The sequence below is a fragment of the Nerophis ophidion genome, linkage group LG07 (genome assembly GCF_033978795.1).
Source record: "Nerophis ophidion isolate RoL-2023_Sa linkage group LG07, RoL_Noph_v1.0, whole genome shotgun sequence".
Lineage (NCBI taxonomy): Eukaryota > Metazoa > Chordata > Actinopteri > Syngnathiformes > Syngnathidae > Nerophis > Nerophis ophidion.
In genome coordinates this window covers 75,174,998-75,191,587 of record NC_084617.1, presented here as the reverse complement: position 1 = coordinate 75,191,587, position 16,590 = coordinate 75,174,998, and the positions used below count along the sequence as shown (strand labels likewise).

The 16,590-nt window shown below is 44.2% G+C and overlaps 1 protein-coding gene across 9 annotated transcripts in view; it reads left to right on the top strand.

Annotated features, from left to right (window-relative positions):
* fbrsl1 (fibrosin-like 1) overlaps positions 1-16,590 on the top strand; it is an 886,448-nt gene that overhangs the window by 723,435 nt on the left and 146,423 nt on the right. For all 9 annotated transcript variants that reach the window (XM_061907119.1, XM_061907121.1, XM_061907120.1 and 6 more), the window contains exon 7: positions 256-304. In XM_061907119.1, coding sequence (XP_061763103.1) covers positions 256-304 — 49 coding nt within the window. The remainder of the gene's footprint in view (positions 1-255; positions 305-16,590) is intronic.

The following is a 16,590-nucleotide window of genomic DNA, read 5'->3' as shown; positions in this document are numbered from 1 at the left end:
GAGAGTTTTCACGTGGCCCAACAGTGCCACCTAATGTTTCCTCCCCAAAAGCAAGTCCGGGACCATCAGGTACACACGGAGCGCTGTCAGGCACAGACGCCTTCCTTCCGAGTATTTCCACCCTATTTCTCTCTCACGACTGAATAAGCATTGAGATTGAGGTTTTGATGAACGACTAAAATATTTGAGCAAGGCCTGACTGCAGTTTGCCACCTCGCTCAGTCGACTAATCTGCTGAATCTCTCCTCTTTCCAGGTGTCTGATGTAGGATCACAGAGGCTCTTTTCTCACACCACACCCAAAGGTAAGAGCTGCTTTTCGTCAGTTGTCTCAAGGGGTTTACGTGGTCGTCCGATCAATGCAAATGACAACAGATATTCCTCCTCCCCGTTAATCCCGCATCTAATATCGCCGTTTAGATGGGAGCAGGCGTAAACAGAGACAAGTGAATGCATATGCGTACCTTTTGCCATGGCGCGATGTTTCCTGGCTGACGCAGCCAGAGGCTTAGCCCTCTTACATATTGGTTCATTAGAGGGGATTTAGAGCCTCTCCGCCACATGCTCCCACAAATGGGAACTTCCCTGCGGGCATTACGAGCTCTCCGACAGCAGGCCGGGGCCACGGCGGATGCCAAAGGAAAAGAAAGAAAGAGCTTTGTCGGCGCCGGCCTGTATGTGCTCTGCTGTCGTTTTGCAATGAACGCAAAATTCAGCAGGGGTGCCCACACTTTTTCTGCAGGCGAGCTACTTTTCAATTGATCTACCTCATTTATATATATCATTTATATTTATTTATTTATGAAAGAGACATTTTTGTAAACAAGTTAAATGGGTTTAATGATAATACAAGCATGTGTAACACATATAGATGTCTTTCTTTCACGAAGACAAGAATATAAGTTGGTGTATTACCTGATTCTGATGACTCGCATTGATTGGAATCAGACAGTAATGATGATAACGCCCACATTTTCAAATGGAGGAGAAAAAAAGTAGTCCTTTCTGTACAATACCACATGAAAGTGGTTGGTTTTTGGCATCTAATTCATCCAGCTTCCATACACTTTACAAGAAAAACATTGGCGGCAAATTCCGTAGCTTGCTTGATTGACATTCACGGTACCGGAGGGTCTTGTGAGATGACGCTGGCTGCTGCCAGTTCATTATTATGAAAAAATGACCGAGAGGAAAGCGAGAAACACTTTTTATTTCAACAGACTCTCGCGCCGTCCCTTCCGTCAAAACTCTAAAGGCCGACTGCACATTTCCTATCTTCACAATAAAAGCCGGCTTCACAATACTGCCTCACAATACGAAGGTCCTGCAGTCCTGGGTTCAAATCCAGGCTCGGGATCTTTCTGTGTGGAGTTTGCATGTTCTCCCCGTGAATGCGTGGGTTCCCTCCGGGTACTCCGGCTTCCTCCCACTTCCAAAGACATGCACCTGGGGATAGGTTGATTGGCAACACTAAATTGGCCCTAGTGTGTGAATGTGAGTGTGAATGTTGTCTGTGATGAGGTGGCGACTTGTCCAGGGTGTACCCCGCTTTCCACCCGATTGTAGCTGAGATAGGCGCCAGCGCCCCCCGCGACCCCGAAAGGGAATAAGCGGTAGAAAATGGATGGATGGATGGACAATAAAAGCCCTGCTTCATGCTGCCTGCGCTAACTAAATACAGAGTCTCAGAAAACTGGCGTGCACAAGCGATCCCTCAGAAAGCTGGCGTGCACATCACTTGTGCACGCCAGCTTTCCGAGACTCTTATTTTGTTAGTGCAGGCAGCATGAAGCAGGGCTTTTATTGTGAAGATAGGAAATGTGCTGTCGGCCTTTAGAGTTTTGACGGAAGAGACGGCGCGAAAGTCTGTTGAAATAAAAAGTGTTTCTCGCCTTCCTCTCGGTCATATTTTCATAATAATGAACTGGCAGCAGCCAGCGTCATCTCACAAGACCCTCGGGTGCCGTGAATGTCAATCAAGCAAGCTACGGAATTTGCCGCCAATGTTTTTCTTGTAAAGTGTATGGAAGCTGGATGAATGAGATGCCAAAAACCAACCACTTTCATGTGGTATTGTACAGAAAGGACAACTTTTTTTCTCCTCCGTTTGAAAACGTGGGCGTTATCATCATTACTGTCTGATTCCAATCAATGCAAGTCATCAGAATCAGGTAATACACCAACTTATATTCTTGTCTTTGTGAAAGAAAGACATCTATATGTGTTACACATGCTTGTATTATCATTAAACACATTTAACTTGTTTACAAAAATGTCTCTTTCATAAATAAATAGATATAAATGATATATATAAACGAGGTAGATCCCCTCGAGTTGGTCAATTGAAAAGTAGCTCGCCTGCAGAAAAAGTGTGGGCACCCCTGGTGTATAGCAAGGAGGGTGTCGATTTGTTAAGCTGCAGATGGATAAAGTTCCAAGAGAGTTCCTTCAGGAAAATTAAAATTCCAGCAGCAGTGTACACAGTTGAGATCAATTTAAAAAAAAAAAGTAAATAATGGGGGTTTAAAAGGAAACAAAATAGAGAAATATTACAAAAAGAATAAAAACAATGGGAATAACAATATAACAGTAAAATAAGAATATAACAAGACAAAGTAGGCAGTAGTGACCATGCTATGAAAACGTATTGCACTGTTATTGTTTTGCATCCCCTGTCATCCTAGTACCCCCCGCCCCTTGCCCCAGAGAGGAGTTGTACAGTCTAATGGCGTGTGGGACAAAGGAGTTTTTGAGTCTATTAGTCCTGCACTTGGGATGAAGCAGTCTAGAACTGAACAGGCTCCTCTGGCTACTGATAAAGCTCTGCAGAGGTGACTGGCATCATCCAGGATGCTCACTAGTTTGTCCACAGTCCTCTTCTCTGCCACCCTCACCAGTGAGTCCAGTTTCATTCCCATTGTAGAACCGGCCCGCCTGATCAGTTTCTCAAGTCTGGAGCTGTCCTTCTTAGATGTACTGCCCCCCCCAGCATACTACCATGTAGAACAGAACACTGGCAACCACGGACTGGTAGTACATCCACAGGAGTGCAGTCTCCTGAGGAAGATACTGGCAGGTCGAGGGAGGAGAGGCGCTATCAGACTTCCGGTGGCGAATAGCTGCATGCGGACCAGGTCTCCCTGAGGCGCCATAACCTGGGAGCAGTTCCATTAACACGCGGAGTGAGCGGGAAATGGAAGCAGAAAGCAGGGCCATAAACGGCCATTTTGAGAGTTTGAATGCAGAAGACCCGTTGCCATTGTTGGCCGGGTGGTTTTGGGCTTTAAGAAACATCGAGACTACATTCTGATCAGTTTGTTCTGCGCCGGGCAGCTGGTCTTACTACTGTTGTCTGCTGCCCAGGAAGAACGTACTTGCTCTGGGTGGCTACCCTTAAAGGGGAACATTATCAGCAGACCTATGGAAGCGTCAATATATACCTTGATGGTGCAGAAAAAAGACCATCTATTTTTTTAACCGATTTCCGAACTCTAAATGGGTGAATTTTGGCAAATTAAACGGCTTTCTGTTTATCGCTCTGGAGGCGATGACGTCAGAATGTGACGTCGCCGAGGTAACACACCCGCCATTTTCATTTTCAACACATTACAAACGGGACTCAGCTCTGTTATTTTCCGTTTTTTCGACTATTTTTTGGAACCTTGGAGACATCATGCCTCGACGGTGTGTTGTCGGAGGGTGTAACAACACTAACAGGGAGGGATTCAAGTTGCACCACTGGCAAGAAATCTGCCGCCAGACCCCCATTGAATGTGCCAGAGTGTCTCCACATTTGACCGGCGATGCTAAGACAGACATGGCACAGAGATGTATGGATAACCTGCAGATGCATTTGCAACCATTAAGTCAACAAAATCACAAAGGTGTGTTTTGTTGATGTTGTTGACTTATGTGCTAATCAGACATATTTGGTAGCAGCATGACTGGCAGCTAATCGATGGTACCATGCTACGCTAATCGATGCCAAGATGCTATTTACACTAGCTGTATTTACATTTGAAACTAGATACCCACCTTTAATTCGAAACAAACACTTACCAATCGACATATGTAAGTTGCTCCAGTGTCACAAGATGCCAAAGTGTCTTCCGCCAGACCCCCATTGAATGTGCCAGAGTGTCTTCACATTTGACCGGCGATGCTAAGACAGACATGGCACAGAGATGTATGGATAACCTGCAGATGCATTTGCAACCATTAAGTCAACGAAATCACAAAGGTGAGTTTTGTTGATGTTGACTTATGTGCTAATCAGACATATTTGGTAGCAGCATGACTGCCAGCTAATCGATGCTAACATGCTATGCCAGGGGTGTCAAACTCAAATACAGAGTGGGCCAAAATTTAAAACTGAACAAAGCCGCGGGCCAAAGTTGAACAAATGAACCTTTTAATCGGGACCCAAACGAGTTTTGCATTGATTATTGAGCAAGCAAGGCTTATATAACTTTATAGTGACATGCAAAATCCAGTTTCAAATAATAATAATAAAAAAATATCAGTGCCATATCAAATACAATTTTAATAAAAATGGAATGCCTCTTTTCCATTTTGCAGCGTTCTGAGGTAAACATCAAAATATTTTTTTCCATAGGCTAATAAAAAATTTGAAAATAAAATAATAATAATGAGTGACTCAAACACTGAAGCCTTGAAGTAGCAAGAGAATGTGCATGGATAAAAAGTTCATTACTGCTCAGTTTGCTACACTAATTTGCTATAACACATAACTTAATAGTGCAAAATCAACTTTCAAAAAACAAACAAAAAATCATCAATGGTATATTAAATACAATTTGTTCTCCCGAAATGTGTTTGTCATTCTTCTTTGGTGTGGGTGCACAGTGTGGCGCATATTTGTAACAGTGTTAAAGTTGTTTTTATACGGCCACCCTCAGTGTGACCTGTATGGCTGTTGACCAAATATGCTTTGCATTCACTTGTGTGTGTGTAAAAGCTGCAAATATTAATGTGACTGGGTTCGGTACGCTGTTTGTACGGAAGAAAAGCAGACGTGATGACAGGTTGCAGGCAACGCTAAAGGGAGTGCCTTAAAGGCACGACCCCAATATTGTTGTCCGGGTGGAATTTGGTTGAAATTCAGGAGAATGGTTGATTTTCAGGAGGGGCACTGAACTTTGGGAGTCTCCCGGGAAAATTGGGAGGGTTGGCAAATATGAGTATTAGCGGTGAATGCGGTGTTACAGCGGCACCGTCGCTGTATGATATCGGCGGGTCAGCTCTAATGTTAAATTGATATTGCCTCAAGGGCCAAATAAAATCACACGGCGGGCCAAGTATGGCCCGCGGGCCAGAGTTTGAGACCCATGTGCTACGCTAATCGATGCTAAGATGCTATTTACACTAGTTGTATTTACATTTGAAACTAGATACCCACACTTAATGCGAAACAAACACTTACCAATCGACATATTTAAGTTGCTCCAGTGTCACAAGATGCGAAAGTCCTGATGGTTTGGTCCGCACATTTTACCGGCGATGCTAATAAGGCGCCCATGCTATGGGCCACTTCATTAGGTACACCCACGCTTTGGCCGAATAGCATCAATAGCTATTCGCTCAATAGCTTCAATTTCTTCTTCAATTTCGTTTTCGCTATCCGCCTCCATACTCCGACCATCTGTTTCAATACATGCGTAATCTGTTGAATCGTTTAAGCCGCTGAAATCCGAGTCTGAATCCGAGCTAATGTCGCTATACCTTGCCGTGGTAACCGCCATGTTGTTTGTATGACAGTCACATCGCAAATAGCGAAAATCAAGAACTTTAAAGCTTTTTTTAGGGATATTCCGGGAGGTGTAAAATTTTGAAAAAAACTTTGAAAAATAAAACAAGCCACTGGGAACTGATTTTTATTGTTTTTAACCCTTTTTGAAATTGTGATAATGTTCCCCTTTAAGCGGGTTTTTCTGCGTGGAACCAAAAACATTGCATCTTTCACGTACTGCACACCTCTTCCATGCTAGCCTGCAAAATAAGTAACCTTTGCAAAAGGTATAAGTGGAGCATTCTGTCACGATCCGATATGCGGATCGTTTATTGTTTTGCCGTTTATATGTGTTTGTTCATGTTTAGTTCTGGACTCTGCCGATTCGTTGTGTTTGAGCACTTCCCCGTTTAGTCACCATGGCAACGTAGTGTGCTCCTCCTCACGGGATCCTGTCACACACCTGTTTTTGATTATTATTTGTGTATTTAAGCCCACCTGATTCCTCAGTTCGTCCTCGGCTCATTATTTGCTAACGGCAACAATCACGTATGTATCCTCTGCTTATCTCTACTTTAGTTGTGCTAAGTTCCGTCTTAGCTTCGCGTGCGTTCGGCACGTCACCGTTTTGGAATCCTTTTTGTATCCTGCTAAGTTTAGTGTTAGCTTCCGGGCGTAGGCACACGCTTTATTTTTCCACTTTTGTGTCAGTGTTCTTTTGTTTGATTACATTAAAATCAGTTTCTTACCTGCACTCCTGCTGACTGGTCGTTGTGCATCCACGAAGGGGCAACTCCACGCAACAAGTGCGCCGAACACGTGACACATTCCTTCGAATCTGTGCCATTTGCTTGTTACTCTCAAAAGAAACTGTCATTTTTACACTCTAAATCAGTGGTTCTTAACCTGGGTTCAATCGAACCCTAGGGGTTCGGTGAGTCGGCCTCAGGGGTTCCGCGGATCTTGTAAATAAAAATGTCTTCCTATTGGTGTATTATGAATGCCCCCGAACAATGTTCCCGATCATTTTTAATCTGATTTGCAGGTGTGTAATTTGTTGTGAGTTCATGCACCGAGTTGGTTATGTTCTTTGAACAAGGTGATGTTCATGCACGGTTCATATTGTGCACCTGTTAAAAAAAAACATATAACTTTGTCTTGAATTTGAAAAAAACAAAAAAACATTTTAATTTTCATTAAAGAAGGGTTCGGTGAATGTGTGTATGAAACTGCTGGGGTTCGGTACCTCCAACAAAGTTAAGAACCACTGCTCTAAAAAATTTCTTTTTTGTACAAACTTCCCTAGCTAAAGATGAATAATTTTAATAAGGGAACTAAAGTACTGCATTTTCCGGACTATAAGGTACACTTCAAATCTTTGTTTTTTCTCAAAACTCGACAGTGCCAGAAGGAATACGTTTGGTTGAGCTGACCAACCTCGAAGCTATTTTATTTGGTACGTGGTGTAATAATTGATTGATTGAAACTATCGGTAGATTGCACAATACAGTACATATTCCGTACAATTGACCACTAAATAAGCAGGGGCGTCAATGTATGTACCTTTCAGCATTAATGGTGCCTTCACAGATGTGTAAGTTACCCATGCCTTGGGCACTAATGCACCCCCATACCATCACAGATGCTGGCTTTTCAACTTTGCGTCGATAACAGTCTGGATGGTTCGCTTCCCCTTTGGTCCGGATGACACCATGTCGAATATTTCCAAAAACAATTTGAAATGTGGACTCGTCAGACCACAGAACACTTTTCCACTTTGCGTCAGTCCATCTTAGATGATCTCGGGCCCAGAGAAGCCGGCGGCGTTTATGGATGTTGTTGATGAATTGCGTTCGCTTTGCGTAGTAGAGCTTTAACTGGCACTTACAGATGTAGCGACAAACTGTATTTAGCGACAGTGGTTTTCTGAAGTGGTCCTGAGCCCATGTGGTGATATCCTTTAGAGATTGATGTCGGTTTTTGATACAATGCCGTCTGAGGGATCAAAGATCACGGTCGTTCAATGTTGGTTTCCGGCCATGCCGCTTACCTGGAGTGATTTCTCCAGATTCTCTGAACCTTTTGATGATATTACGGAGCGTAGATGTTGAAATCCCTAAATTTCTTGCAATTGCACTTTGAGAAACGTTGTTCTTAAACTGTTTGACTATTTGCTCACGCAGTTGTGGACAAAGGGGTGTACCTCGCCCCATCCTTTCTTGTGAAAGACTGAGCATTTTTGGGGGAAGCTGTTTTTATAGCCAATCATGGCACCCACCTGTTCCCAATGAGCCTGCACACCTGTGGGATGTTCCAAATAAGTGTTTGATGAGCATTCCTCAACTTTTACAGTATTTATTGCCACCTTTCCCGACTTCTTCACGTGTTGCTGGCATCAAATTCTAAAGTTAATGATTGTTTGCGAGTTTGAACATCAAATATGTTGTCTTTGTAGCATATTCAACTGAATATGAGTTGAAAAGGATTTGCAAATCATTGTATTCTGTTTATATTTACATCTAACACAATTTCCCATCTCATATGGAAACGGGGTTTGTATTTTAGATTAACATGATCCTGTTTGTTTATTAAAGAAGCGCGACAAATTACATTAAGTGGAGACAGGAAATAAAACTGCTGTTTTGATAAAGTGATTGGATGACAATGAGGGGAAACAAAAAAGTAGTTTTTTTGGACTAAATAATTAAAGGGCTGTGTTTGTTTGTCTTTTTGTCTCTATGTGTATTATGGATGTGTGTGTTGTACACAGCAGCACCACGGGCTGTTTTCCTCTGCTTTAGTAACCAGCGTACGTGTCCCACTCCTGTTCTTGCACACAGTCCTACGGGACCAATGCAAAGCCTGCTTTCCTCTGATCAGCAGGCCCGTCAAGCTGTTGGCGGCTTCACCCTCAGACAGATGCGCACAAACATGGTGGCGTGCATGCATATTTAATGATGTGATGATGTTTGTCTTACAGTAGGCAGGGATTTACCCCGTCTCTCTTGTTTCTCAGAATCGTCCTTCCTCGCGAACTTTATTTGGGTTCACAAACACTTGAGGTTGAAACCCAAATTGCACACATGGCCACGGTCTGGCAGGGTAATGAGACAGTTCAGGTTTAATAGAAGAGGGGCAAGACCAACATTGTAATCAGCGGCAGTAAAAGACTGTAATTATGCTCACAGGACCAGGTTTTGGGGAAAACCCAGACATCCTCACCCTCAGTCTCTCATATTAACTTTTTGTCATCTTTGCAACGCGAGTCTTTTGACAAGCTGTTATCGAGGCAAACTAATTACACACGCTGAGTGTCTCTGTAATAAAGTGTGTTGTTACCCAAGAGCCAGGTCTCCCGGGTACTGCTGTGTTGGTGTTTATGACCGAGGGCAAGTATTATTGTATGTAACTGCCAAAGGTTTGCTTTATTTTCTGTCTTTAAAGGCCTACTGAAAGCCACGACTACCGACCACGCAGTCTGATAGTTTATATATCAATGATGAAATAATATTGCAAAACATTCCTATATGGCCGGTTTAGTTTACTAGATTGCAATTTTTAATTTCGTGCCAAGTATTAGGTTGAAAACGTCGCGGTGTCATGACGGATTGTAGCAGACATTTTGTTCCAGCCCAATCCCAGCTATAAGTTGTGTGTTTCTATCGCATAATTCCACAGTATTATGGACATCTGTGTAGCTGAATCTTTTGCAATTTGTTCAATGAACAATGGAGACGTCAAAGAAGAAAGCTGTAGGTGGGAAGCGATGTATTGCGGCCGCCTTTAGCAGCACAAACACAGCCGGTCTTTCATTGTTTACATTCCCGAAAGATGACGGTGAAGCTTTACTATGGAACAGAGCGGTCAAGCGAACACGGTTGGATTGGACCACACACACAAAGTACAGTGTATTATGCAGCGATCATTTCGAAAGATCATGTTTCGAAGAGGGTCCCTTGCGAAGGGCAGAGATGGGCATCGCTGAAGAAAGGTGCGGGGCCGCCTTCAGGTTGTACAGGTACGACCATATAATCTCACTAAAACAATAGTAACACAATAAGCAGATAAGGGATTTTCCAGAATTATCCAAGTAAATGTGTCTAATAACATCTGAATCGCTCCCACTGTATAGTCATTTTGTTTTTGTTTTTTTCTAGTCCTTCACTCTCTCTTTCCTTGTCCACGAATCTTTCATCCAAGCTCAAATTAACGGGGAAATCGTCACTTTCTCGGTCCGAATCGCTCTCGCTGCTGGTGGCCATGATTGTAAACAATGTTCAGATGTGAGGAGCTCCACAACCCGTGACGTCACGCGCACATCGTCTGCTACTTCCGGTACAGGCAAGGCTTTTTTATTAGCGACCAAAAGTTGCGAACTTTATTGTGGATGTTCTCTACTAAATCCTTTCAGCAAAAATATGGCAATATGGCGAAATGATGAAGTATGACACATAGAATGGAGCTGCTATCCCCGTTTAAATAAGAAAATGTCATTTCAGTAGGCTTTTAATGTATTTCTGATTCTGATTCATTGTCTCACCTGTGGAGCTGAAACCTAAAGGGGCTTGATCACGCAAAACCAACTTTTCTTACTTTTTGCAACTTGCTTATGTGTATTTGGGATCTGCTTAACCCTTGTGTGATGTTTGGGTCTGTGGGACCCGTTTTCGATTTTCATTCAAAGAAAAATTATATAATTAATGAATTTTTCAAACTGAGACTCACTGACTTTTGGCCTATTTTCTGTGAACAACATATATCAGAATACATATTTAATGTCCGCACACCATACACCCCTCTACACATTTCTATTACATGTAAGATGTCGCGGTCCATTGAAAATTGATGTTCTGTGTACCACACACACACACACACACACACACACACACACACATAGCAGGCCTAGACAGGAGGAGGACAGAGTGTAGGTACACAGAACATCAGAGGGTCAAATGTGCGAGAAAAAGAGAGCAGACAGTGTTGACAAACAATGTTGCAACCTTGTGTGGGAACCGCAGGTGCAGAAACACAAAAGAAGAATCCTTGTGGGATGCAGAAACTGGCAGAGAAATTTTCCGTGCAACGTTCATATTGTTGTTACTCAGCCAGCGTTTGTGGGTCTGATGGACCCCTTGCATTTTGTGGCTTTTACTGACTCACAATCAAACAATTTTATGTTAAATACTGAACAGATGTTTCTTAGGATAATGTAAACATCTGTTCAGAATTTTTACATAAAATTATTTGATTGTGAGTCAGTAAAAGCCACAAAATGCAAGGGGTCCATCAGACCCACAAACGCTGGCTGAGTAACAAAAATATAATTTTAAAGCAAGCTATTAGTGCACTTTTGTGGATGATGTCACTAAGATGACATATCAAAACAACACTAAGTCAAAGTGCACTTTTTTGTACAGAACGCCACTACAATAGTTTAAAACAAATAAAGTGCACTTTTGTGCATGATGTCACACAAGATATTTCAATAACTGTCAAATAAAACTGAGCTGCCTAATAGGAAATCAAATCGCTATGTGGCAGGTTACTGCGGACGTTATCTCCTTATGTTGTTGACTATTTTTTCCATACGGTGTTGATGTCGAAATGGTTGCTTCGGCATTTTGTTGGTGTGGCACCGAACGGAGATGTTGACATGCGGAGTTTCAAGCACTCCTCATTCTCTAGCGGGTGACTTTTCAAATGATGCCACAAATTAGCAGTGCTGCTACTTTTTGTTGTAACGCTTTTGCCGCATACTTGACATATTACGGTTGTCTGTTCAACATCTTGAAGCTTGAAGCCAAACCACCATTTATAGATCTGTATCGCCCAGGAATAACCTGCCTCGAATTCTCACCGGCATTGAAAGTAAACTGATTTTTCAAAGGAAAGTAATATTTTATCCGAGTTTGTAAATTAGTTTGCTTGTTGACGATTTTTGTTTGGTTTTGTATTGTGTCGTTATATTTATATGGTAATTAATATTCTGTTACTGTAAATTGTTTGCGTGTTGATGCTTTTATTTGTTTTTGTATCGTGTGGTTATAATTCTATGCTTTTACTTGTAATTGTATTGAGTTTGTGGACCCCAGGAAGACTAGTGGGTTGTTGTGGCAACCAGCTAATGGGGATCCTTAAAGTGGAACATTATCAGCAGACCTATGTAAGCGTCAATATATACCTTGATGGTGCAGAAAAAAGACCATCTATTTTTTTAACCGATTTCCGAACTCTAAATGGGTGAATTTTGGCGAATTAAACGCCTTTCTGTTTATCGTGCTGGAGGCGATGACGTCAGAACGTGACGTCGCCGAGGTAACACACCCACCATTTTCATTTCAAACACATTACAAACACCGGCTCTCAGCTCTGTTATTTTCCGTTTTTTTGACTATTTTTTGGAACCTTGGAGACATCATGCCTCGTCGGTGTGTTGTCGGAGGGTGTAACAACACTAACAGGGAGGGATTCAAGTTGCACCACTGGCCCCAAGATGCCAAAGTGTCTGCCGCCAGACCCCCATTGAATGTGCCAGAGTGTCTCCACATTTGACCGGCGATGCTAAGACAGACATGGCACAGAGATGTATGGATAACCTGCAGATGCATTTGCAACTATATTACGTTTCCTTCCACCCACATTTAATGCGAAACAAACACTTACCAATCGACGGATTTAAGTTGCTCCAGTGTCAAAAGATGCGAAAGTCCTGATCGTTTGGTCCGCATATTTTACCGGCGATGCTAACGCAGCTATTCGGCCATGCTATGGCTATGAATAGCGTCAATAGCTATTGGCTCAATAGCTTCAGTTTCTTCTTCAATATTTTCATACTCCAACCATCTGTTTCAATACATGCGTAATCTGTTGAATCGCTTAAGTCGCTGAAATCCGAGTTTGAATCCGAGCTAATGTCGCTATATCTTGCTGTGGTATTCCCATTGTTTGTTTACATTGGCAGCACTGTGTGACGTCACAGGGAAATGGCCAGTGTCTTCGCAGAGAGACGAAAATAAGGCACTTTAAAGCTTTATTTAGGGATATTCCGAGACCGGTAACATTTTGAAAAAAAAATTCAAAAAATACAACAAGCCACTGGGAACTGATTTTTATTGTTTTTAACCCTTTTGAAATTGTGATAATGTTCCCCTTTAATAAAAATCAAAATTCTAAAAAAAAAAAATCCAGGATTTCAGTTCAACATCAGCACTGAAGCATTCACTCGCAATTCCGTCAGAAATTCCCTCATCTAGTTCATTAATGCACAGCTGGTTTACTGAACGAGGGCGACTTGGCAATTATTGCTAACTACATACCTGAGGTTGCAACAACTAACTATAATACCTGCAAGCACATGGTGTGCAGTCTTCCAGTCAAACCTGGGGCAGAGGAGAAAGATTGGTAGAAAACCTATTTCTGAAGTGGATTTCTGCCCTTGTAATCCTGATTAATTTTGACCCGTTGTGCTCATTTTAAACAGAGCATTACAGTAAGCGTGAACACAGCAAGCTCCGGGGGTGAAACCAGGAGCTTAGCGGCTTTGGGGGGGGCTTAGCTGCAGATGGCATTTTAAGCCGGACTTAATAAATTGTTTCCATTAAACTTACCGGCCCACACATACTGGATTAGAAGAGTAGAACAAAGGAGGAGAAGACGAAGGAGACACACACAGCTGCCGTCGTGCACATCTGACTCCCTGCTGACATTTTCCAGAGGCCGCTTGAAAGGTGACTGCTGGTTAACTGCTGTGTTCAAGGACTAGGCTTGTCACTTATGTCAGACCCATTGGCGTCAAAATAAACAAGCGACAAAGATTCAAGCATTTAGCTGGGAAGTGGATTTATGGCTAATACTCTGTTTATGTATAAACAAATGACTGATGCTGCATCTTCGGTATGTCAAGACTGTGGTGATCGAATCTCCCCCCACATAAAGCTGAGTCTATTCCACGCCGCTGTGGAGCTGCGATAGCTGGACCCTGACACCCACCCTGCAGAAGTCCTTAGATAGGTGCTACACCGGAATAATACGAGCTGTTCTGAATGTGGACCTGAGTGGACCTGTAAGGGGGCAACTGCCGGGGCTCAGCAAGAAGGTAACAGCTAGGAGGATGAGGCTGGCCGACCACTGCCAGAGACATCGGGAGCTCCCGGCCAGCAGGGTTGTCCTATGGCAGGGGTCGGCAACCCGCGGCTCCGGAGCCGAAGCGGCTCTTTGATCACTCTGATGTGGCTAAACTGCATACTTGCCTTTCCGGGAGGTTTCCAGATTAAAGAGCCTCTGCCAGAAATCTCCCGGAGTTAACATTTACCGATATTCACCCGGACAACAACCATTAAGGGCGTGCCGTGGTGGGAATGCCTTTAACGTCCTCCGAAACGTGTCGTCCCGCCCACTTTGACACCATACCATCTGCGTGCCGGCGGATCACATGTGGTAGGCAGCCTTTGTTATTACACCTAAGTGACTGCAAGGCATACTTGATCAACAGCCATACAGGTTACACTGAGGGTTGTGATATAAATAACTTTACCACTCTTACTAATATGCGCCCCACTGTGAACCCACACCAAACAAGAATGACAAACACATTTCGGGAGAACATCCGCACTGTGACACAACATGAAACACAACAGAACCAATACCAAGAATCCCATGCATCCCTAACTCTTCCGGGCTACATTATACCCCCCCCCCGCTACCACCAGTCTAGGCGCAGTTAAGGCGTTGAGGGGTTCCGGTTTGGTGACCGCAGGATTAGGTCTCTGCTTTTTGAAGATGATGTGGTCCTGATGGCTTCATCTGACCGGGATCTTCAGGTCTCACTGGATCGGTTCGCAGCCGAGTGTGAAGCGACCGGAATGAGAATCAGCACCTCCAAGTCCGAGTCCATGGTTCTCGCCCGGAAAAGGGTGGAATGCCATCTCCGCGTTGGGGAGGAGACCCTGCCCCAAGTGGAGGAGTTCAAGTACCTAGGAGTCTTGTTCACGAGTGGGGGAAGAGTGGATTGTGAGATCGACAGGCGGATCGGTGCGGCGTCTTCAGTAATGCGGACGTTGTACCGATCCGTTGTGGTGAAGAAGGAGCTGAGCCGGAAGGCAAAGCTCTCAATTTACCGGTCGATCTACGTTCCCATCCTCACCTATGGTCATGAGCTTTGGGTCATGACCGAAAGGATAAGATCACGGGTACAAGCGGCCGAAAAGAGTTTCCTCCGCCGTGTGGCGGGTCTCTCCCTTAGAGATAGGGTGAGAAGCTCTGCTATCCGGGAGGAACTCAAAGTAAAGCCGCTGCTCCTTCACATCGAGAGGAGCCAGATGAGGTGGTTCGGGCATCTGGTCAGGATGCCACCCGAACGCATCCATAGGGAGGTGTTTAGGGCACGTCCAACCGGTAGGAGGCCACGGGGAAGACCCAGGACACGTTGGGAAGACTATGTCTCCCGGCTGGCCTGGGAACGCCTCGGGATCCCCCGGGAAGAGCTAGACGAAGTGGCTGGGGAGAGGGAAGTCTGGGTTTCCCTGCTTAGGCTGTTGCCCCCGCGACCCGACCTCGGATAAGCGGAAGAAGATGGATGGATGGATTCTTGTTTGGTGTGGGTTCACAGTGTGGCCCATATTAGTACGAGTGTTAAAGTTGTTTAAACGGGCACCTTCAGTGTGACGAGTATGGCTGTTGCCCAAGTGTGCCTTGCGGTCACTTGCAAAAGTCTGCACAAGCAACATACAAATGCAGTTGGGCCGGCAAGCTAGTTCTACATGTTGTAGAGGGTGCTTAAGGCAGGGCCTTCATGGCACACCCTTACCATTATTTGTCGGACGAAAATCAGCAGACACTTGAGGTAATTAATGCTCTGAAATTCGAGAGGCTCCTGTAAGAATTGGGAGGGTTGGTAAGTGTGATGCTGTCAAGCGGCATTCATATAAAACTTGCGGGTGGCACTAACATTACATTTTCATATTAAGGTGCGGGTATCTGCGACCCCCTGGTCTATACGTAGCACAAAGCAAAATGAAACACCAAATGCAGTGGTATTTCATAATAAATTTTAATAGAGTTTTGTGGCTCGCTTTGTTTGCTTTATTTTGTGAAACGGCTCAAAATGGCTCTTTGAGTGGTAAAGGTTGCAGACCACGGTCCTACGGGAACCAACGCCCGGGCATCCATGGTGAGGACGTCCCACGCTAACGTACGTGGAGATCCTGAAGAAAGATGCGAGAGCTGAAAACTCTGCGTATAGAGAACCAGAATGATTGGAGACTCCGATGGAAGCTCGTCTGAGGAAGACTGAGAGATAGAGAGAATGGTTTTCGAAATGTAGGAGCTTTCCGTATTCCATGTAGGCTTTCGCTTAAAGATCCATCTCTGCCATTGTGAGTTGTCAATTCTTAATCAATCAATCAATCAATGTTTACTTATATAGCCCTAAATCATTAGTGTCTCAAAGGGCTGCACAAACCACCACGACATCCTCGGTAGGCCCACATAAGGGCAAGGAAAACTCACACCCAGTGGGACGTCGGTGACAATGATGACTATGAGAACCTTGGAGAGGAGGAAAGCAATGGATGTCGAGCGGGTCTAACATGATACTGTGAAAGTTCAATCCACAATGGATCCAACACAGTCGCGAGAGTCCAGTCCAAAGCGGATCCAACACTGCAGCGAGAGTCCCGTTCATAGCGGAGCCAGCAGGAAACCATCCCAAGCGGAGGCGGGTCAGCAGCGCAGAGATGTCCCCAGCCGATACACAGGCGAGCAGTACATGGCCACCGGATCGGACCGGACCCCCTCCACAAGGGAGAGTGGGACATAGGAGAAAAAGAAAAGAAACAGCAGATC